Source organism: Bufo bufo, chromosome 2 (assembly GCF_905171765.1).
Source record: "Bufo bufo chromosome 2, aBufBuf1.1, whole genome shotgun sequence".
NCBI lineage: Eukaryota > Metazoa > Chordata > Amphibia > Anura > Bufonidae > Bufo > Bufo bufo.
Genome location: NC_053390.1, coordinates 12,663,416 through 12,686,493, shown reverse-complemented (window position 1 = coordinate 12,686,493; position 23,078 = coordinate 12,663,416). Strand labels below are relative to the sequence as shown.

General features: G+C 42.7%; 1 protein-coding gene across 1 annotated transcript in view; it reads right to left on the bottom strand.

The window, feature by feature from the left end:
• LOC120992022 (zinc finger protein 850-like) overlaps positions 1-23,078 on the bottom strand; it is a 184,884-nt gene that overhangs the window by 134,388 nt on the left and 27,418 nt on the right. Inside the window, exon 5 of the mRNA XM_040420784.1 lies at positions 19,182-19,613. Coding sequence (XP_040276718.1) covers positions 19,182-19,613 — 432 coding nt within the window. The remainder of the gene's footprint in view (positions 1-19,181; positions 19,614-23,078) is intronic.

Genomic DNA, 23,078 nt, shown 5'->3' with positions numbered 1-23,078 from the left:
CCATTATTAATCCTGTAGATTTTTATCTTGAACTTCCTCAGGCCCTGAAAATTCATAATGTGTTCCCTAAATCTTTGTTGAAGAGATATGTTGAACCTTTGAAGCCGTCTTCTTTGCCAGCCGCTCCTGTCATGGTGGATGGCAGATTGGAATTCCAAATCGCAAAAATAATTGACTCTCGAGTTCTCCATAGATCACTTCAGTATCTTGTCCACTGGAAGGATTATGGACCAGAAAAGAAGGGGGGGTGTACTGTCATAAACATTCCCACGACAAGTGCTAGGAGATCAGGAAGAAGGAAGACTGGCAACACGTGGTCTGATCTGACAAGTTCCTTGTGGATCAATTTGTGTCTGTGTTGTTTTGGTAATGGCCACACCCCTTGCTTCAGGTGTGCTTGTGTGATCATTTAGCCTTTCCTATTTATTTCTGCTTTTCCCTCTTGGGGTGCGGTTTATAGCTTCAGTTTCTGGACTCTGGGCTAGCTGGATGTTGGATCTCGGGGTTCCTTTGCTCCATTTGAAGTGTCATCTTCCCCTTTTGTATTTTGTTTATTGTATTTCCCTGTCTTTTGTATCTAGGTCTGAGGGAGACTCCTGTTCATCCTTCTGGTGAAGGAACAGGTCCTCTCAAGTCCTGGCTCTATTACCAGGGTCCTACAGGGTGAGTTAGGGCCCTAGGTTCTGGTGTTTGAACTTTCCTACCATCAAGGTCTGTTCATACTGATAGATAGTCAGGACTTGCATTAGGGTTGCTATAGGAGGTGACTGTCACGACAGGGATTGGGGAAAACCCCCCCACTGTGCAATAACAGTGGCTGCAACGCCAGATAGCAGGGAACATGGAGAAGGTCACCTCCTAATGCAACCCTGAAATCTCCCTAGACTCCTAGTGCATGAGCCGCCTCTGAAGGTAAGGGGGCTCATGCTCACCAACCTAGAACCCTAGGTATCCCTGCTATGCCCTAGGCCTGATGACAGGGCAGAGACCACCCCTTTCATCATAAGTTAAAAGGGGGAATGGGAGTCCCTGATCTCTCCAAATACCACAAAGCTGCAATCTTCTCGTACATCTTAGATTGGTTTCATAGTGGTTCTTCTAAGAGGTGGGTTCAGTTCGAGCGGATGGAAATGGGACTTCCAACCCAAAATCTGCTTTGGCAGGCCAGAGCCCTTAGGCCTTCGAAGCTCCCCTTCATAACGGCAGGCGTTCTGAAAGTCTGGGATAAACACATGGTGGCTCTAGGGCTTACCACTTTTCCGGTGCCGCTGATTCCTATATTTAACAATCCAGGATTTCCCATGGGGGAGGGCACTTAGAGGGTGTTAGGGCTTCGAAAAGAGGATAACCCACAAGTTAGACAGTTAGTAGCCGGCGGAGCTGTTAGACCTTTAGATTCGCTTGTTGACCCAGCCTATGGGGGGGGCGTGGTTCCAATATCACAGCATAAAGAAGTTCCTACATTCACTAGGCCCCTTAGAAAACCTATCTAGGGATCTTACCGCCTTTGAGTCTAATTGTATCCAAAATACACCACCGACACACTTAGTGTCTCTTGTTTACGGACTACTCCAGGAGGGGGGGGACCCCTCTCGTCCCTGCCATATGTGGGGGGTTGGGAGAGAGAGTTAGGTAAAACCTTCTCTTCCGACCAGTGGGAGAAGGCGCTCACACTGTCACACAAATCGTCTGTCAGTTGTAGCTTGCAAGAAAATAACTTTAAGATTCTTTCTAGATGGTACAGAACCCCCGTTCTGTTGCATTCTTTCTTCCCCACATGCCCAGATATCTGTTGGTGTTGTGAGAGAGAGAAAGGCACTATGGTACACGTTTGGTGGGAGTGTGATCGCATATCCCCATTTTGGAAGACAATCAATGAGCTGTATGGTCTAGTCAGCGGTAATACCACAAGGTGGACACCGGAGGGCGCATTGTTGTCCATGTTCCCTGGCTCCATCTCCTCCCTGAAGGGGGGTCTCCTGAGATTTTTTGTACAGGCCGCTCGCCTGGTTATCCCTCGGCATTGGAAATCTACAGAGACACTGAGCTTCGAGGAGTGGCTTAACACATTTGAAAAGATACATAGAATGGAGGAGCTTATTGCTGAGGATGGGGGTCAGGAAGCGAAATATCTTAAGATTTGGTCTCCTTGGTTGCTTTATAAAGGTTCCCAGTCTTATCTTACCTATTAGTACCTATTCTGATGGGTTTAGGCACTTCCCTTCTCTTCCCCTCTGTTTCTGTCTGTTTGTGTATATGTTCCCAGATGTTCTTGCTCTCTTCTAGAGTTGGTATATATCTATTTGCAAACTGTGTCACTTTATTGTAGGACCACCTTTATTTGCTATGTACACAACCACTTTCAATATCCTTGTACTGTAAATTTCAGAATTGTTATATTGCTATGTATTGTGGTTGTATACCTTTGCATTCACAACCTACTCTTGTCCTTAATAAAAAGATATTGAACAACAGAGACCACCCATTCATCCTTCACCACGGATGAATGGTGTCCCCAGAGGCCCAGTTGCTGGCAGGATGCAAGACTATGGGATAAGCAATACGCCAGGTAAGTAACACAGCAACAAAACAAATGCTATCCACACTTACCTGCCACAGCTGAGATGGAAGGACGGCTCCAGGCTGGGAAGCCCACAGTCTTGCTATTGCCTAAACCCTTCCAGGAAAGCAAGCCCCTTTCGGAGGAGGCAAACCAACATATAAACCGCCATACACAGACCACACCAAAACAACATACACCAGGTGGGGGAGGAATAACAGAGACACACCGGAGGGGACACACAGCCAGGGCAAGGTAAGCAATATAATAAATAAGGGTGACTCACACAGACACAACATTCAGCCAGGGAGCAAAGCTCCTACACAGACTGACAACCAACAAACTAGGACCTCAGGCTCCAACACACCAATATAAACTCACCTAAAGAATTATTAGGAACACCTGTTCTATTTCTCATTAATGCAATTATCTAGTCAACCAATCACATGGCAGTTGCTTCAATGCATTTAGGGGGGTGGTCCTGGTCAAAACAATCTCCTGAACTCCAAACTGAATGTCAGAATGGGAAAGAAAGGTGATTTAAGCAATTTTGAGCGTGGCATGGTTGTTGGTGCTAGACGGGCCGGTCTGAGTATTTCACAATCTGCTCAGTTACTGTGATTTTCACACGCAACCATTTCTAGGGTTTACAAAGAATGGTGTGAAATGGGAAAAACATCCAGTATGCGGCAGTCCTGTGGGCAAAAATGCCTTGTGGATGCTAGAGGTCAGAGGAGAATGGGCCGAATGATTCAAGCTGATAGAAGAGCAACGTTGACTGAAATAACCACTCGTTACAACCGAGGTATGCAGCAAAGCATTTGTGAAGCCACAACACGCACAACCTTGAGGCGGATGGGCTACAACAGCAGAAGACCCCACCGGGTACCACTCATCTCCACTACAAATAGGAAAAAGAGGCTACAATTTGCACGAGCTCACCAAAATTGGACTGTTGAAGACTGGAAAAATGTTGCCTGGTCTGATGAGTCTCGATTTCTGTTGAGACATTCAAATGGTAGAGTCCGATTTGGCGTAAACAGAATGAGAACATGTATCCATCCTCTGATGGCTACTTCCAGCAGGATAATGCACCATGTCACAAAGCTCGAATCATTTCAAATTGGTTTCTTGAACATGACAATGAGTTCACTGTACTAAAATGGCCCCCACAGTCACCAGATCTCAACCCAATAGAGCATCTTTGGGATGTGGTGGAAAGGGAGCTTCGTGCCCTGGATGTGCATCCCTCAAATCTCCATCAACTGCAAGATGCTATCCTATCAATATGGGCCAACATTTCTAAAGAATGCTATCAGCACCTTGTTGAATCAATGCCACGTAGAATTGAGGCAGTTCTGAAGGCAAAAGGGGGTCCAACACCGTATTAGTATGGTGTTCCTAATAATTCTTTAGGTGAGTGTATTTCTGTCTTTGCAATTGACTCAGCACGTCTCACAAAAAAATCCCTGTCGCAGGTAGTGAATGACATTCATTTAAGAGTGGGTGATTTGCATCAGGAATCTATCTCCTGTTATGTGTTGGAGGGTCTGCCTGCTCCGTTGGTGTTGGGCTTACCATGGTTAAGCAAACATAACCCTAACATCGACTGGCAAGCGAGACAGATTCTCGATTGGAGTGATTTTTGCATGGACAACTGTCTTAATGCATCATTCTCTATGGTTACCACTAAAACTGTACTCTCGTTCATTTCAGAATTTTCGGATGTTTTCTCTGAGAGTAGTAATCAGACTCATCGGGAGTATGACTGTCCCGTCAATCTTATTCACGGAGCTAAATTGCCCAAATCTCGGTTGTATAATCTTTCGGAACCCGAGAGAAAGGCCATGCGAGAGTATATTACCGAGAGTTTGGCAAAGGGACATATTAGACCATTCAAGACCCCAGTGGCTGCTGGGTTTTTCTTTGTAAAGAATAAAGATGGTACCCTGAGACCATGTCTGGACTTCCGCGAGCTCAATCGTATTACCGTCCGTGATCCTTACCCCCTTCCTTTGATTCCGGATTTGTTTAGTCAGATTGTCGGTGCCAAGGTGTTCTCTAAATTGGATCTGAGGGGGGCATATAATCTGGTAAGGATCAAGGAGGGGGATTAGTGGAAGACCGCATTTAATATCCTTGAGGGTCATTTTGAAAACCTGGTCATGCCCTTTGGGTTAACCAATGCTTCTGCTGTTTTTCAACACTTTGTCAATGACATCTTTCATCATCTGGTGGGGAGGTTTGTCGTTGTATACCTTGATGACATACTAATTTATTTGCCTAATATGGAGACTCATCAGGATCATGTGAGACAGGTGTTACAGATCTTAAGAGATAATAAGTTGTATGCTAATAGGGAAAAGTGTGTATTTGCTGTACAGGAAGTGCAATTTCTGGGTTACCTGCTCTCATCCTCAGGTTTTCGTATGGATCAAGAGAAGGTCCGTGCCGTGTTGGACTGGGATCAACCCGAAAATCTGAAAGCGCTTATGCGGTTTTTAGGGTTTACCAACTACTACCGTAAATTTATCTTGAACTATTCATCAGTGGTCAAACCTTTAACAGACATGACTAGGAAGGGTGGGACGTTTTTATGTCTGGTCTGACACGGCATTACAGGCCTTTTCTGCTGTGAAAGAATGTTTTTCTTCGGCCCCTATTCTTGTGCAACCGGACGTGACTCAGCCATTTATTGTTGAGGTTGACGCGTCCGAGGTAGGGGTAGGAGCAATCTTGTCGCAGGGTCCTTCACCTAATAAATGGCGCCCATGTGCATTTTTCTCTAAAAAACTCTCTTCTGCTGAAAGGAATTATGATGTGGGGAATAGGGAATTGCTGGCCATTAAGTTGGCGTTCGAGGAATGGCGGCATTGGTTGGAAGGAGCAATTCACCCTATTACGGTAATTACGGATCACAAGAATCTGGCCTACCTGGAGTCCACTAAGTGACTGAACCCAAGGCGGGCCAGATGGTCACTATTTTTCACCAGATTTAACTTCATCGTCACTTACCGCCCTGGGGTTAGGAACGTCAAGGCGGACGCTTTGTCGCGTAGCTTTCCTGGGGGGGGGTGAGTCAAATGACCCTAGTCCATTTTATCTGAAGGGGTAGTCATATCCGCTCTTTATCCTGATCTCGAGGCCAGGGTGTTGGAGGCACAGGAGGATGCTCCGGACTTTTGTCCTCCGGGGAAGTTTTTTGTTCCCTCCAAATTACTTCACAAGGTGTTTGAGGAACATCACTGTACGGTGCTTGCTGGGCACCCTGGGAGCAGATCGACTGTCGATCTCATTTCTCACAGATTTTGGTGGCCGGGGTTGCGTAAGTGTGTTGAGGACTATGTGTCAGCCTGTGGTACCTGTGCACGTGCTAAGGTGACACATACTCGGGCTTCCGGATCTCTGCTTCCATTGCCCATCCCGTCCAGACCTTGGACCCATTTGTCCATGGATTTTATCACGGATTTACTGAATTCTTTGGGAAAAAACGTAATTCTGGTGATAGTTGATCGTTTTAGTAAAATGGCACACTTTATCGCATTACCTAGTCTACCTAATGCTAAAACTCTTGCACAGGTGTTTGTCGACAACATCGTGAAACTACATGGCATTCCCTCTGATGTAGTGTCCGATAGAGGGACTCAGTTTGTTTCCAGATTCTGGAAAGCGTTCTGTACTCGTCTGGGTGTACAATTGTCCTTCTCTTCGGCTTTTCATTCTCAGTCGAACGGACAGATGGAGCGCACTAATCAGAATCTGGAGACTTACTTGAGATGTTTTGTTTCAGAGAATCAGGAAGAGTGGTCTTCATTTTTGTCGTTAGCTGAGTTTGCTATAAATAACCGTAGACAGGAATCCACTGATAAGTAGCTGTTTTTTGGGGCATATGGGTTCCATCCACAGTTTGGTACATTTTCTGGTGCTCAAAATTCCGGCATTCCTGAGGAGGAAGGATTTTCCTCTTTTTTTGTCTTCTATTTAGCAGAAAATCCAAAATAACCTGAAAAAGATGGGCAACAGGTATAAGCGTGCGGCTGACAGGAGACGTATGAGTGGTCCGGACCTGAGAGTGGGTGATTCTGTGTGGTTGTCTACAAGAAACATTAAACTTAAGGTACCTTCTTGGAAGTTGGGCCCAAGATTTATTGGTCCATATAAGATCACTGCCATTGTTAACCCTGTAGCCTTCCGTCTTGAACTTCCTCAGGCATTGAAAATCCATAACGTATTTCATAAATCGTTGCTAAAGAAATGTGTCGTACCTGTTGAGCCATCCTCCATACCTCCCGCTCCTGTCATGGTGGACGGCAATTTAGAATTTCAGATCAGCAGGATTGTGGACTCCCGAGTCCTGCGGAGATCCCTCCAGTTCATTGGAGAGGGTACGGACCAGAGGAGAGGATGTGGGTTCCAGCGACCGATGTTAATGCTAGTCGTCTGGTGAGAGCATTCCACAGAGCTCATCCTGATAAGGTCGGTCCTCAGAGGTCACCCGTAGAAGGGGGGGTACTGTCACATCTGTGACAGGTCTCAGAAGGTCTGAAAGATTATCTACGCATTAGTGATCTGACAGCCTCTTTTGGTTTCACTTTGTGTGTTGCTGGTATGTCCACACCTCCTGTTCAGGCGTGGATCATGTGACCTATACCTCGCCCAATTTAGTCTGACTTTACCCATCACTCCTTGCTTGGAATAGCTTCATTTGGTTTTGGAAGAGCTGGAGTGTGGTTCTTGTTGGAGTCCTGTTCATCCATCATCCTCAGAAGTTAAGTGCTCCTCTTGTGTTTTGTATTCCCCCCCCTGGTTGTTTACTAGGCCTCAGTGAGACGCTAGTTCCTTCACCAGGGAAGGAACGGGTGGTCTCTGCCCTGTCATTATCTTTAGAGCATCAAAGGGACACCAGGGCTTTCTAGGTTCCTGTGTATGGGTATCTCTACCATCGAGAGGTGCCCATACGGATAGGAGTTAGGGCCAGGAGCAGGGTTTTATAGGTGGTGACCCTTTTCCTTTCCTAGCGGTGAGACCTAGTGTCTTTCCCCTTCCTTCTTGTTGTCTTTTGGTGTTCTCCCCTACTACATCCGTGACAACAACAAAATGATCAGTGTAACGAAGCAGATGTGGATCCACTGTGTCATTTGAACAGGTTTGGCTTGGGGCTAGTCCAAAGTGAGTTGGCTAATTGCCCCTCTGATCTTCAACTTTTATTCGCTGTACTGCGATCTGTACTCTACTGCACAGGAACCATCAGGTTTGTGCCTCATGGGGTAGGCTTTGTTTTAGTTTTTTACTACCTGCCTACACAGAGCTATAACTTTTTTATTTTTCCGTTCACATAGCCATATGTGGGCTTGTTTTTTTGTGGGACAAGTTGTAGTTTCTAATGCCACCATTTAATATTACATAGGATGAAAAATATTCCAAATGTAATTGGAAAAGAAAATGCACTTCCGACACAGTTTTAAGTTGTTGTTTTTTACGGTATTCACTAGGAGGAAAAACTGACTTGTGCTCTTCCTTCTCCAGGTCAGTACAAATCTGACGATGCCACATATGTATAGTTTTTCTTGAATTTTAATATTAAAAAAAATCTAAATGTTTGAAAAATAATTGTTTTCTTTTCGCCATTTTCTGACCCCCAAAACTTTTTTTATAGTCAAGTTTACGAAGATGTGTGGGGTCTCATTTTTTGTGGAACTATCTGTAGTTTTTGATAATACTTTTGGGGTGTGTATTACTTGATCACTTTTTGTTCAATTTTTTTCGTGAATAAAGTGATAAAATACAGCGAATTGGCCATTTTTTTCCTTTGCTCCATTTACCATTTGCAATAACTTTTTAGTATTTTAATAGTTTGGGTGTTTTTCGCATGTGGTGAAGCCCATGATGTCATTTTTTAACATTATTTTATGGAAAGGGTGCACGCTTCCAGGTTCTAGCCCTCTCAGATGCCATGCTCACATTTGACCACGGCATATGAAGGGTTAAATGTCCGCGATCGTCAATTAGCTGCAGGTGCCATCTTTAAATATGGGGGTAGGTGACAGCTGAACAATAGAGGTCAATAGACACTAGTGGCTCAGGGTAATGCTACTTTCACACTATCGTTCAGAGCGGGTCCGTCTGATGTCTGCTCAGACGGATCCGCTCCTATAATGCAGACGTTTGTATCCGTTCAGAACGGATCCGTCTGCATTATAGTTTGAAAAAAATTCTAAGTGTGAAAGTAGCCTGAACGGATCTGTCCAGACTTTACATTGAAAGTCAATGAGGGACGGATCCTTTTGAAGATTGAGCCATATTGTGTCATCTTCAAACGGATCCGTCCCCATTGACCTACATTGTAAGTCTGGACGGATCCGCTTGCCTCCGCACGGCCAGGCGGACACCCGAACGCTAGTGTGAAAGTAGCCTTAGTACAGAGATTAAGTCAGGCAGTGAAGGGTTAAATCCGGAACTCAGGCAAAAGTAGGAAGACAAAATTGGCAAACAAGCAACCAGCAAACTTTTGTAGGAAACTAACATAGTTTTTTCAACATATAACAGTGAATATATATATATATTTTCTACTTATATACCCCACTAAAGGCCTTTCAACATATAACTGCATCGCTGAACGGTGAATATATTTTCCTTTTGCCACTAATACACGACAAACAGGCTTTTCAACACTGAATGGCGAATATATATATTTTTCTCTTATATATGCCACTAAGGCATTTTCAACATATAACTGAAGCTCTGAATGGCGAATATATTTATATTTTTCTACTTATATACGCTACTAAAGGCTCTTCAACATATAACTGCAGCGCTGATCGGTGAATATATTTTCTTTCTCCACTTATATATGCCACTAAGGGCTTTTCAACATATCTTGTGAGGAACATAAATATTTGAACACCCTGCGATTTTGAAAGTTCTCCCAGACATCATGGAGGGGTCTGAAATTCACATTTTGGTAAACAGAATTTAAAAAAAAAATTGGAAATAACATTGTATGATTTTTAAAGAATTTATTTGTCTTGCACTGCTGAACATAAGTATTTGAACACCTGAGAAAATCAGTGTTAATATTTGGTACAGAAGCCTTTATTAGCAATTACAGAGGTCAAACGTTTCCTGTAGTTCTTGACCAGGTTTGCACACACTGCAACAGGGATTTTGGCCCACTCCTCCACACAGATCTCCTCTAGATCTGTCAGGTTTCGGGGCTGTCGCTGAGCAACATGGACATTCAGCTCCCTCTAAAGATGTTCTATTGGATTTGGGTCTGGAGACTGGCTAGGCCACTCGGGTCGTTGTCATGTTGGAAGACCCAGCAACGACCCATCTTCAATGCTCTGACAGAGGGAGGAGGTTGTTGCTCAAAGTCTCACAATAAATGGCCCCATTCATCCTCTCCTTAATACAGAGCAGTCGTCCTGTCCCCTTCGCAGAAAAGCACCCCCAAAGCATGATGTTACCAACCCCATGCTCCACAGTAGGGATGGTGTTCTTGGGATGCAACTGATCCTTCTTTTTCCTCCAAACACAACGAATGAAGTTTAGACAAAAAAGTTCTACTTTGGTCTCATCTGACCACATGACTTTCTCCCATGCCTCCTCTGGATCATCCAGATGGTCATTGGCAAATTTCAGACGGGCCTGGACATGTGATGACTTGAGCAGGGGAACCTTCCGTGCAATGCATGATTTGAAACCATGATGGCGTAGTGTTCTACCGACAGTGATCTTTGAAACTATGGTCTCAGCTCTCTTCATGTCATTGACAAGCTCCTCCCTTGTAGTTCTGAGGTATGGTAAGATCTTGCATGGAGCCCCAGTCCGTTGGAGACTGACAGTCGTCTTTAGCCTCTTCCATTTTCTAACCTTCTTTTTACCAAGCTGCTTGGCTATTGCCCCGTAGCCCTTTGGAGGTCCACAATTTTGTCTGTGGTGTCTTTTGACGGCTCTTTGGTCTTGCCCATGGTAGTAGTTGGCGTCTGACTGACTGTGGGGTGGACAGGTGTCTTTAAAGAGCTCAGACAGGTGCTACTAAGTTAGATTGGAGTAGATGTGGACTTTTTAAAGGCATAGTAACAGGTCTTTGAGAGACAGAATTCTTGCTGTTTCTCAGGTGTTCAAATAGAAACATAGAAACATAGAATGTGTCGGCAGATAAGAACCATTTGGCCCATCCAGTCTGCCCAATATACTAAATACTATGGATAGCCCCTGGCCCTATCTTATATGAAGGATGGCCTTATGCCTATCCCATGCATGCTTAAACTCCTCCACTGTATTTGCAGCTACCACTTCTGCAGGAAGGCTATTCCATGCATCCACTACTCTCTCAGTAAAGTAATACTTCCTGATATTACTTTTAAACCTTTGCCCCTCTAATTTAAAACTATGTCCTCTTGTAGCAGTTTTTCTTCTTTTAAATATTCTCTCCTCTTTTACCTTGTTGATTCCCTTTATGTATTTAAAAGTTTCTATCATATCCCCTCTGTCTCGTCTTTCTTCCAAGCTATACATGTTAAGGTCCTTTAATCTTTCCTGGTAAGTTTTATCCTGCAATCCATGTACCAGTTTAGTAGCTCTTCTCTGAACTCTCTCCAAAGTATCAATATCCTTCTGGAGATATGGCCTCCAGTACTGAGCACAATACTCCAAATGAGGTCTCACTAGTGCTCTGTAGAGCGGCATGAGCACCTCCCTCTTTCTACTGGTAATTCCTCTCCCTATACACCCAAGCATTCTGCTAGCATTTCCTGCTGCTCTATGACATTGTCTGCCTACCTTTAAATCTTCTGAAATAATGACCCCTAAATCCCTTTCCTCAGATACTGAGGTTAGGACTGTATCACTGATTTTATATTCTGCTCTTGGGTTTTTACGTCCCAGGTGCATTATCTTGCACTTATCAACATTAAATTTTAGTTGCCATATTTTTGACCATTCCTCTAGTTTTCCTAAGTCCTTTTCCATTTGGTGTATTCCTCCAGGAACATCAACCCTGTTACAAATCTTTGTGTCATCAGCAAAAAGACAAACCTTACCATCGAGGCCTTCTGCAATTTCGCTGATAAAGATATTAAACAATATGGGTCCCAGAACAGATCCCTGAGGTACCCCACTGGTAACAAGACCTTGGTCTGAATATACTCCATTGACTACAACCCTCTGTTGCCTGTCCCTCAGCCACTGCCTAATCCATTCAACAATATGGGAGTCCAAGCCCAAAGACTGCACTTTATTGATAAGCTTTCTATGTGGGACAGTATCAAAAGCCTTACTAAAGTCTAGATAAGCGATGTCTACTGCACCTCCTCCATCTATCATTTTAGTCACCCAATCGAAAAAATCAATAAGATTAGTTTGACATGATCTCCCTGAAGTAAACCCATGCTCTTTTTCATCCTTCAATCCATGGGATTTTAGATGTTCCACAATCCTCTCCTTAAGTATGGTTTCCATTAATTTCCCCACTATTGATGTCAGGCTTACTGGCCTATAGTTGCCCGATTCCTCCCTACTACCTTTCTTGTGAATGGGCACAACATTTGCTAATTTCCAATCTTCTGGGACGACTCCTGTTGCCAGCGATTGTTTAAATAAATCTGTTAATGGTTTTGCTAGTTCAACGCTGAGCTCTTTTAATAGCTTTGGGTGTATCCCATCAGGCCCCTGTGACTTATTTGTATTAATTTTAGACAGCTGACTTAGAACCTCTTCCTCTGTAAAGACACATGCATCAAAAGATTCATTAGTCTTCTTTCCTAACTGAGGTCCTTCTCCTTCATTTTCCTTTGTAAAAACTGAACATAAATATTCATTGAGGCAGTCAGCTAGTTCTTTATCTTCTTCCATATACCTTCCTTCTTTTGTTTTTAATTTGGTAATTCCTTGTTTTAGTTTCCTTTTTTCATTTATGTATCTGAAGAATGCCTTTTGGCCTTTTTTCCCTAACTGAGCTAATTTCTCTTCTGCCTGTGCTTCAGAAGCTCTTATAACTTGTTTGGCCTCTCTCTGCCTAATCTTATAAATTTGTCTGTCATCCTCGTTTAGTTTTTTTTTTATAATTCCTAAATGCTATCTTTTTGTTTTTAATGATTTTGGCCACTTCTGCTGAGTACCACAGTGGTCTCTTCCTTTTTTTGCTTTTACTGACAAGCCTAATGCAATTTTCTGTTGCCTTCAATAGTGCCACTTTTAAGTAGTCCCATTTCTCCTGGACTCCAATGAAACTGTTCCAGTCTGATAGGGACTTGTATGCCACTAATCTAATTTTAGAAAAGTCTGTTTTTCTAAAATCTAAAACTTTTGTTTTTGTGTGGTGTGACTCAGTCACTGTACTTATAGTAAACCACACTGACTGGTGATCACTAGATCCCAAGCTTTCCCCTACAGTAATATCAGATACCAAATTCCCATTTGTGAATACTAAATCTAAAATGGCCTCCTTCCGGGTTGGCTCCTCCACTACTTGCTGTAGAGATAATCCCAGTAGGGAATTTAGAATATCTGTACTCCTGGCAGAACTAGCTATTTTGGTTTTCCAGTTTACATCTGGAAGATTGAAGTCTCCCATAATGATAACTTCCCCCTTCAATGTCATTTTAGCTATTTCCTCAACTAGTAGATCATCTAATTCTTTGACTTGGCTAGGTGGTCTATATATCACACCTACACGAGTTACCTTATGATTATCAAGCTGCACGGTAACCCAAACTGACTCTAAATTGTTCTCGCTAACTTGTATCAAATTAGATTTTATGTTATCTTTCACATACAGGGCCACCCCTCCCCCCTTCTTGCCTTCTCTGTCTTTCCTGTATAGAGAGAACCCTGGTATTGATATATCCCAGTCATTACTCCCCTTGAACCACGTCTCAGTAACAGCCACTACATCTATATTCTCAGATGCCATTATAGCCTCAAGTTAATTGATCTTATTCCCTAGACTGCGAGCATTTGTAGACAAGACTCTGAGCTTGTCATTTCTTAACCTTTGTGCTACTGGCCTCTTCTGGCATTGTTCTGGGGGGCAGTTGGACTGCTGGATTATCACTCTTTTGCCCCCCTTTCCTAGTTTAAATGCTTCTTAGCAAATACCTGGAACTGTTCACCGAGGACATTCGTTCCTTTGAGAGAAAGATGCAAACCATCTTTCTTGTACAGTTCTTTTCCATTCCAACAAGAGCTAACATGAGACACAAAGCCAAACCCTTGGTTCAGACACCATTCACCAAGCCATACATTGAATTCCTTAATGCGCATCTTCCTGTCATGCTGAAGGTTATGCATAGGCAAAACTGCAGAGAATGAAACAGTTGATGCAACCTCCCGTATATCCTTTCCAAGTGTGTGAAAAGCTTCTTTCACCTTTGAAACCTCATTGCAAGCCAGATCATTTGTCCCAAGATGGAGAATAACATCCACTTCCCTTTCCTGCTTTGCTTGCCTAACAATATTAAGGATCCGTCATCTATCCCTGCTAGCGGTAGCACCAGGGAGACATCTCACAACACCATTCTCCTCAAACTTCACACCTCTTATGATGGAATCGCCCACCAACAGCTGCTTACTATCAATCCTCACCTTCTCCTTTTTGTCTTTGTCTGCAGTCTTACATACTTTAGGCATGGGAGATGATTGTTTCTCACCCACTGTGCTTGAGCCATCCTCCATGTTGCTCTTGCACTCTGAAAGTGCTGCAAATGAATTATGGAGAGCCACAGACTGTGGGACATGCCTTCTATCCACAACTTTCAGCCTACCAGAACCTACAGTAACCCATCTCCCTATTCTAGGGGCCTCTGTGGCAGTGGCATTGCAATGTTCTCAGCCTGAGTTTGTTTAGTGGTTAATTTAAAAATCTCATATTTCAAAAAGGTAATTTCCTGCTGCATTATGGAGAGCTGTCTACAGATCAGACAGTATCCAAACCTTATGTTCAGCAGTGCAAAAGAAATAAATTCTTTAAAAATCATACAATGTGATTTCCTAATTATTTTTTTCATTCTGTCAGAGTGTCTCAGAGTGGGAATGCACCTACAATGTGAATTTCAGACCCCTCCATTATTTCTAAGAGGGAGAACTTGCAAAATCGCAGGGTAAAAGGCGAATACATATATTTTTTTCCACTTATATACACCACCAAAGGCTTTTCAAAATATACAGTCAGGTCCATAAATATTGGGACATCGACACAATTCTAATATTTTTGGCTCTATACACTACCACAATGGATTTGAAATTAAATGAACAAGATGTGCTTTAACTGCAGACTGTCAGCTTTAATTTGAGGGTATTTACATCCAAATCAGGTGAACGGTGTAGGAATTACAACAGTTTGCATATGTGCCTCCCACTTGTTAAGGGACCAAAAGTAATGGGACAAAAAGATAATCATAAATCAAACTTTCACTTTTTAATACTTGGTTGCAAATCCTTTGCAGTCAATTACAGCCTGAAGCCTGGAACACATAGACATCACCAGACGCTGGGTTTCATCCCTGGCGATGCTCTGCCAGGCCTCTACTGCAGCTGTCTTCAGTTCCTGCTTGTTCTTGGGGCATTTTCCCTTCAGTTTTGTCTTCAGCAAGTGAAATGCATGCTCAATCGGATTCAGGGCAGCTGATTGACTTGGCCATTGCATAACATTCCACTTCTTTCCCTTAAAAAACTCTTTGGTTGCTTTTTCAGTATGCTTTGGGTCATTGTCCATCTGCACTGTGAAGCCCTGTCCAATGAGTTCTGAAGCATTTGGCTGAATATGAGCAGAAAATATTGCCCGAAACACTTCAGAATTCATCCTGCTGCTTTTGTCAGCAGTCACATCATCAATAAATACAAGAGAACCAGTTCCATTGGCAGCCATACATGCCCACACCATGACACTACCACCACCATGCTTCACTGATGAGGTGGTATGCTAAGGATCTTGAGCAGTTCCTTTCCTTCTCCAAACTCTTCTCTTCCCATCATTCAGGTACAAGTTGATCTTGGTCTCATCTGTCCATAGGATGTTGTTCCAGAACTATAAAGGCTTTTTTTAGATGTCGTTTGGCAAACTCTAATCTGGCCTTCCTGTTTTTGAGGCTCACCAATGGTTTACATCTTGTGGTGAACCCTCTGTATTCACTCTGGTGAAGTCTTCTCTTGATTGTTGACTTTGACACACATACACCTACTGTACCTCCTGGAGAGTGTTCTTGATCTGGCCAACTGTTGTGAAGGGTGTTTTCTTCACCAGGGAAAGAATTCTTCGGTCATCCACCACAGTTGTTTTCCTGTGGTCTTCCGGGTCTTTTGGTGTTGATGAGCTCACCAGTGCGTTCCTTCTTTTTAAGATTGTTCCAAACAGTTGTTTTCGCCACGCTTGGTTTGTTTTGTTTTTTCAGCCTAATGATGGCTTGCTTCACTGATAGTGACAGCTCTTTGGATCTCATCTTGACAGTTGACAGCAACAGATTACAAATGCAAATAGCACACTTGAAATTAATTCTGGACCTTTTATCTGCTCATTGTAATGGGATAATAAGGGAATAACACACACCTGGCCATGAAACAGCTGTGAAGCCAATTGTCCCATTACTTTTGGTCCCTTAACAAATTGGAGGCACATATGCAAACTGTTGCAATTCCTACGCCGTTCGCCTGATTTGGATGTAAATACTCTCAAATTAAAGCTGACAGACTGCAGTTAAAGCACATCTTGTTTGTTTCATTTCAAATCCATTGTGGTGGTGTATAGAGCCAAAAATGTTAGAATTGTGTCGATGTTCCAATATTTATGGACCTGACTGTAACTGCATCGCTGAACAGCGATTATATTTTTATTTTTCTACTTATATACGCTACTAAATGGACATGGACAGAAACCTGACCCATCTGTCTGCTGTACTTGTTTGAGGCTCCTTCAACATTGTTGCTGACCGACAGTCAAGGTCTAGCCTTTACAGGAGAATGGTCTCTGAATCCAGAGATCTTTAAACAAATTGGTCAGTGGAATCAGGTTCAGTGCCAAGATGGAAACATTCTTTTCCTTTTATTAGGCGGAATATCCCTTGGCAGTAGATACCTTCTGCATTCCTTGGAGGTTCAGGCTGGCCTACATTTTTCCTCCAGTTTCCATGATAATTAGGGTATTGATGAAAATCAGCTAGACCAGACGACAGTACAGCGATCATACTGTTCGGGCCAGAGAGGTCATGGTTCCCAACATTCTGGCGAGTCAAGGGTGTTACTGAGACTTCCCCCAGTGTAGACCCTTAATATGAGGGCACTCAACTCAACTTCTCCCACTGCAGTTTGTGTGTGACTAGGACAATGAACTCTGCCAAGACCTGAAGAGGTTCAGTTTGACAGCCTCTTTAACTATCTTGAAGCCTCTTTGATTAAATCATGAAGACCTTTGCCACACTGTGGTTTGCAATTCATAAAAAGTTCATTTTGATCCCAACTCATTCAAATGAGTCAAGGGTGTATCTGAAGACTCCCCCTAGTGCAAATTGTGTGTGTCTAGAGCACTCGACTCAGCCAGAACCTGTGGAGACTCAACCATACAGCTACAATATCAACCTAATGGTCTCTAAGACATAGTCTAGAAGACCTTGCCGTAGTAGGGCTCTCCACTTAAAGGGCTTACACAAGGATCAAGTGAATCTATTCAACTTGAAAACTATTAAGGGGTGGATAGTTCTAAACCACAGATTATCAGCCCCTTAGGCTTCCTGCAAGACAATTTTGGAAAAGACTTTAGAATATCAACCTAAAAAGTCTAAATTTTGCCCATTCTGCAAGTTTATCCTTGTCACATTAATCCTTGATAAAAAGATTCCTGAAAGGTTTGCTAAGGTGTAGCCTTCCATAATCAGAATCTGTGTCAAAATAGGACTTGACCTTAGTCCCAAAAGTTTTAAGATCATCTCCCTTTGAACCTCTTGAGGAGGGCCCACATAAATACCTAACCTAAAGAGGTTATTCCCATCTGTCCATGACATCTGCCATAAGGGAGATCCTAGTCTTGTCATCAGTGGATCGATACTTCAGATTCCTTCTTACTCCAAAGGATTGTTCTTTGGTAATTATAATCAGGTCTCCTCCTTCCAGTGTCTGTTATGAGCTTTACTGTAATGTTGAATATCATCTCCATTCCCTAGATCTTTCCAAATGTCCTGAGATGTATTTAACCAGGAGTAAAGAGATCAGGAAGGTTGAGAATTTATTACTTAATTTCCGGAAGGAACAATAAGCTCTCGCATGCGCCATAGCTGCCAGGTGCCGACTGTTTCATACAGCAGACACCAGCAGCTAATGTCCGTGACTGGCGGTAACAATGATCTCAGACTTTTAACCCTTCAGATGCTGTGGTCAAACATGAGGATCAGGTGAGCCGGATGCATTGTGCGGCAGCCTCAGTCCTCCATAATGAACTGAAGCTGCTGCATGTCAGCTCCTATGAAGCCCCTGCCTGTGGCAGGGCTCTATAGGACTACAGTGTAACTTTCATAAACTCCAATGTTGGTGTATGAGAGAAGCAATCTGATGATTGCTTTTTATAGTTCCCTATGGGAACTATAATATACAGTAAAAAAAAAAAAAAGTTTTGAAAAAAAATCAAAAAAATCACCCCTTTCCCAAAATGTAAGTAAAAAAATGGAAACTATAAAAAAAATACACATCATGGGTATTGCAGTGTCTGAAAGCACCCATACGTTTAAACTATTAAATATTTTTCAGATATGGCAAATGGCAAAACGAAAAAAAAAAAAAAGGCAAAATGGTTGATAAGCCGTTTTTTGGTCTCTTCACATCCCACAAAAAATTAAATAAAGTAAAATTAAATAAAATAAATTTAAAAAAGTGAGCAAAAAAATAACCCAGAATGGTATGAATGAAAACTACAGATCATCCCTCAAAAAATTAGCCCTCACACTGCTCCGCACACTAAAGTTATAGAGGTCACAATATGGCGATGAAAAGAAGAAAAAAAAAAATTTTTAAAAGTTTTTTTTTTCAGTATTAAAATGCAAAAAAAACAATACATATGTGGTATGGCCGTAATTGTACTGACCTGGAAAATGAAATTTACAGGTCAGCTTTACCGTATAGGAAACACCGTAAAAACAAAACATAAAACTGTTGCATAACTGCATTATTTTTACAATTTCACCCCACATGGAATTTTTTTTACATCTCCCCCTACACTGTTTGCAATATTAAATAGTGGAGTTAGAAAATGCAACTTGTCCCACAAAAACAAGCGCTCATACGGCTATGTTAACATAAAAATAAAAAAGTCCTGGAAAGCCAGGGAGTAAAAAATAAAAATGTGAAAAACCCTCCGGGGCTGAAAGGGTTAACTGTAAGGATTAAAATATAAGTCATGAACAGAATATGTCTTCCTAAACAGGATTTATCAGATGTTTTATAGAAGCCGTTATGTGACATCAATTAAGCTTTTATATCCAAATATACAACCTGAAATGAAAACAATGTCTATGACCCAGTGATATATTGTTTCCTTATATTGTGACCATATGGCTTCTCTCTTGTGTGACTTCACTAATGACCCCTAATAATTTTTCTCATTCAGAATGCAGCTTCTCTCATGTGTGATTCCTCTTATGTTTTAGAAGACTTGATTTATCTGAAAAAAGTTTCCCACATTCTAAACATGAATATGGCTTCACTCCTGTGTGACATCTCTCATGTTTAACAAGATCTGATTTATCTGTAAAATATTTCCCACATTCTGAACATGAATATGGTTTCACTCCTGTGTGTCTTCTCTCATGTATAACAAGATGTGGTTTCTCTGTAAAACATTTCCCACATTCTGAACATGAATACGGTTTTTCCCCAGTGTGAATTCTCTCATGTTTAACAAGATTTGATTTCTGTGTAAAACATTTCCCACATTCTGAACATGAATACGGTTTTTCCCCAGTGTGAATTCTCTCATGTGTAACAAGATTTGATTTCTGAGTAAAACATTTCCCACATTCTGAACACGAATATAGCTTCTCTCCTGTGTGACTTCTCTCATGTATAACAAGATGTGATTTCCGTGTGAAACATTTCCTACATTCTGAACATGAATACATTTTCTCTCCTTTGTGACGTCTTCGGTTTGTAGAAAGTCCTGAGTGGTTTGTGAATTCTTTACCAAAATGAAACCTTTTAATCCTTTTCTGACTTGTACTTGCGGTAATAATCTGTGATTGGTCCAGAGAAGGTTCCTCATAATTAGGAGGATTATATGACAGATCTGTACTGTGAAGTCCTGGATGTACATTAAGGGTAATGAGGTTTTCTCCTGAAGAGCGCTGCAGGATATCTTCATCTAGTGGTAACATGACATTTTCACATTTCTTACTGAGATTTTCTGTTAAGATAAAAATGAAAATTTGTTTTAAAGTAATTTTTTTTTGTTGCAAACTACAGAGTAGACAAACTTATTAAATTCCAATTAGGCTGGAAGTTGATCAAGCAGGAAGGAGAAGTGTTCATTAATTTGGAATCCATTCCTGACTTTGGCCAAAAAAACTGCACTTGTGATCCCAGCCTTACAAAGCTTCTATAACTTCCTGACAAAGTCCAGGATTCTGGTTTACACCAGGTCATGACTTTTATTACATACAGTAAATAATGACTTAACAAAACTAAAAAATGTGAAAATCCTGACCATGTCTGGAAACGAGCCCTGCTCTCTGCCAACACATTTTGCATTTCAACAGCAACTAGACATCATTTGAATAAAACAAGGAGCATCATAATTAGAGCTGGTGAAGGGGGGCATCATGATTTGCAGCTGGTGGGGGACATCATGGTTTGGAGCTGGTGAAGGGGGGCATTATGATTTGCAGCTGGTGGGGGACATCATGGTTGGAGCTGGTGAAGGGGGGCATCATGATTTGTAGCTGGTGGATGGGACATCATGGTTTGGAGCTGGTGAAGGGGGGCATTATGATTTGCAGCTGGTGGGGGACATCATGGTTGAAGCTGGTGAAGGGGGGCATCATGATTTGTAGCTGGTGTGGGGACATCATGGTTGGGAACTGCTTTGCTGCCTCATGGTCTGGACACCCTGCAACCATTGGGTAAACAACTGGGCAGATTTACTAATCCTGTTTAAAACGTACAAAGTAAATCTAGAGATGCTCCACATTTATCACAGGAGCTTGGGCTGGAGGACAGATCTGCTGCACAGCTACACAAGTCTGTCTACCTCTATACCACTTAGTGGTTGGCTTTTCTGTCACAATGGAGCATCGTAAGCCCCGCCCCTGCAGAACCTGCCTGTTGTTTCTATATGTGGAACCTTAAAATCCCCCCTTTTTGGACAGATTATAGGAGCAGCACAGATCAGTCACTGGTTATCTACCAGCAAGTTCACACAGAGCAGATCAGCTGCAGACATTTCTGTGACTGTCCCGCTACCCAGAATGTGGCTTGTAATAATCCATGCACCTGCTGCAGAAACACCCAATACATGGAAATGTCTACAATAAATGTGCCCTGTGTGAACACGCTCTAATGCAGCTAGAACATTCTGGGACATGCAATTACTGCTAGAAGTCACACGTTCAGTCTGAAGGGGATGAGCAGATAATCGCTTAAGTGATGGACAACAGGATCACATTTAGCAATTTAAAGCCGATGCCAGACAAGAATTTTAATACAAATTTTTTCACATTTTATTAAAACACCAACGACTTAGGCTACTTTCACACTAGCATTTTAGCTTTCTGTTTGTGAGATCCGTCATGGGCTTTACCAAGCAGCCCAAAACGGATCGGTTTTGACCTAATGCATTCTGAATGGAAAAGGATCCGCTATAAGAGGCTGGTGCTCCTCCATTACATGTCACTGCACACACGTGTATACACTGCACATGACGGCTCTTACCTTGTGATATAAGAGGCTGGTGCTCCTCCATTACATGTCACTGCACACACGTGTATACACTGCACATGACGGCTCTTACCCTGTGATATAAGAGGCTGGTGCTCCTCCATTACATATCACTGCACACACGTGTATACACTGCACATGACGGCTCTTACCCTGTGATATAAGAGGCTGGTGCTCCTCCATTACATGTCACTGCACACACGTGTATACACTGCACATGACGGCTCTTACCCTGTGATATAAGAGGCTGGTGCTCCTCCATTACATGTCACTGCACACACGTGTATACACTGCACATGACGGCTCTTACCTTGTGATATAAGAGGCTGGTGCTCCTCCATTACATGTCACTGCACACACGTGTATACACTGCACATGACGGCTCTTACCTTGTGATATAAGAGGCTGGTGCTCCTCCATTACATGTCACTGCACACACATGTATACACTGCACATGACGGCTCTTACCTTGTGATATAAGAGGCTGGTGCTCCTCCATCACATGTCACTGCACACACGTGTACACACTGCACATGACGGCTCTTACCTTGTGATATAAGAGGCTGGTGCTCCTCCATTACATGTCACTGCACACACATGTATACACTGCACATGACGGCTCTTACCTTGTGATATAAGAGGCTAGTGCTCCTCCATTACATGTCACTGCACACACGTGTATACACTGCACATGACGGCTCTTACCTTGTGATATAAGAGGCTGGTGCTCCTCCATTACATGTCACTGCACACACGTGTATACACTGCACATGACGGCTCTTACCTTGTGATATAAGAGGCTGGTGCTCCTCCATTACATGTCACTGCACACACGTGTATACACTGCACATGACGGCTCTTACCCTGTGATATAAGAGGCTGGTGCTCCTCCATTACATGTCACTGCAAACACGTGTATACACTGCACATGACGGCTCTTACCTTGTGATATAAGAGGCTGGTGCTCCTCCATTACATGTCACTGCACACACGTGTATACACTGCACATGACGGCTCTTACCCTGTGATATAAGAGGCTGGTGTCCTCCATTACATGTCACTGCACACACGTGTATAAACTGCACATGACGGCTATTACCTTGTGATATAAGAGGCTGGTGCTCCTCCATTACATGTCACTGCACACACGTGTATACACTGCACATGACGGCTCTTACCTTGTGATATAAGAGGCTAGTGCTCCTCCATTACATGTCACTGCACACACGTGTATACACTGCACATGACGGCTCTTACCTTGTGATATAAGAGGCTGGTGCTCCTCCATTACATGTCACTGCACACACGTGTATACACTGCACATGACGGCTCTTACCTTGTGATATAAGAGGCTGGTGCTCCTCCATTACATGTCACTGCACACACGTGTATACACTGCACATGACGGGTCTTACCTTGTGATATAAGAGGCTGGTGCTCCTCCATTACATGTCACTGCACACACGTGTATACACTGCACATGACGGCTCTTACCTTGTGATATAAGAGGCTGGTGCTCCTCCATCAAGGCCTCCTTGTACAGATCCTTGTGTCCTTCTATATACTCCCACTCCTCCATGGAGAAATAGACAGTGACGTCCTGACACCT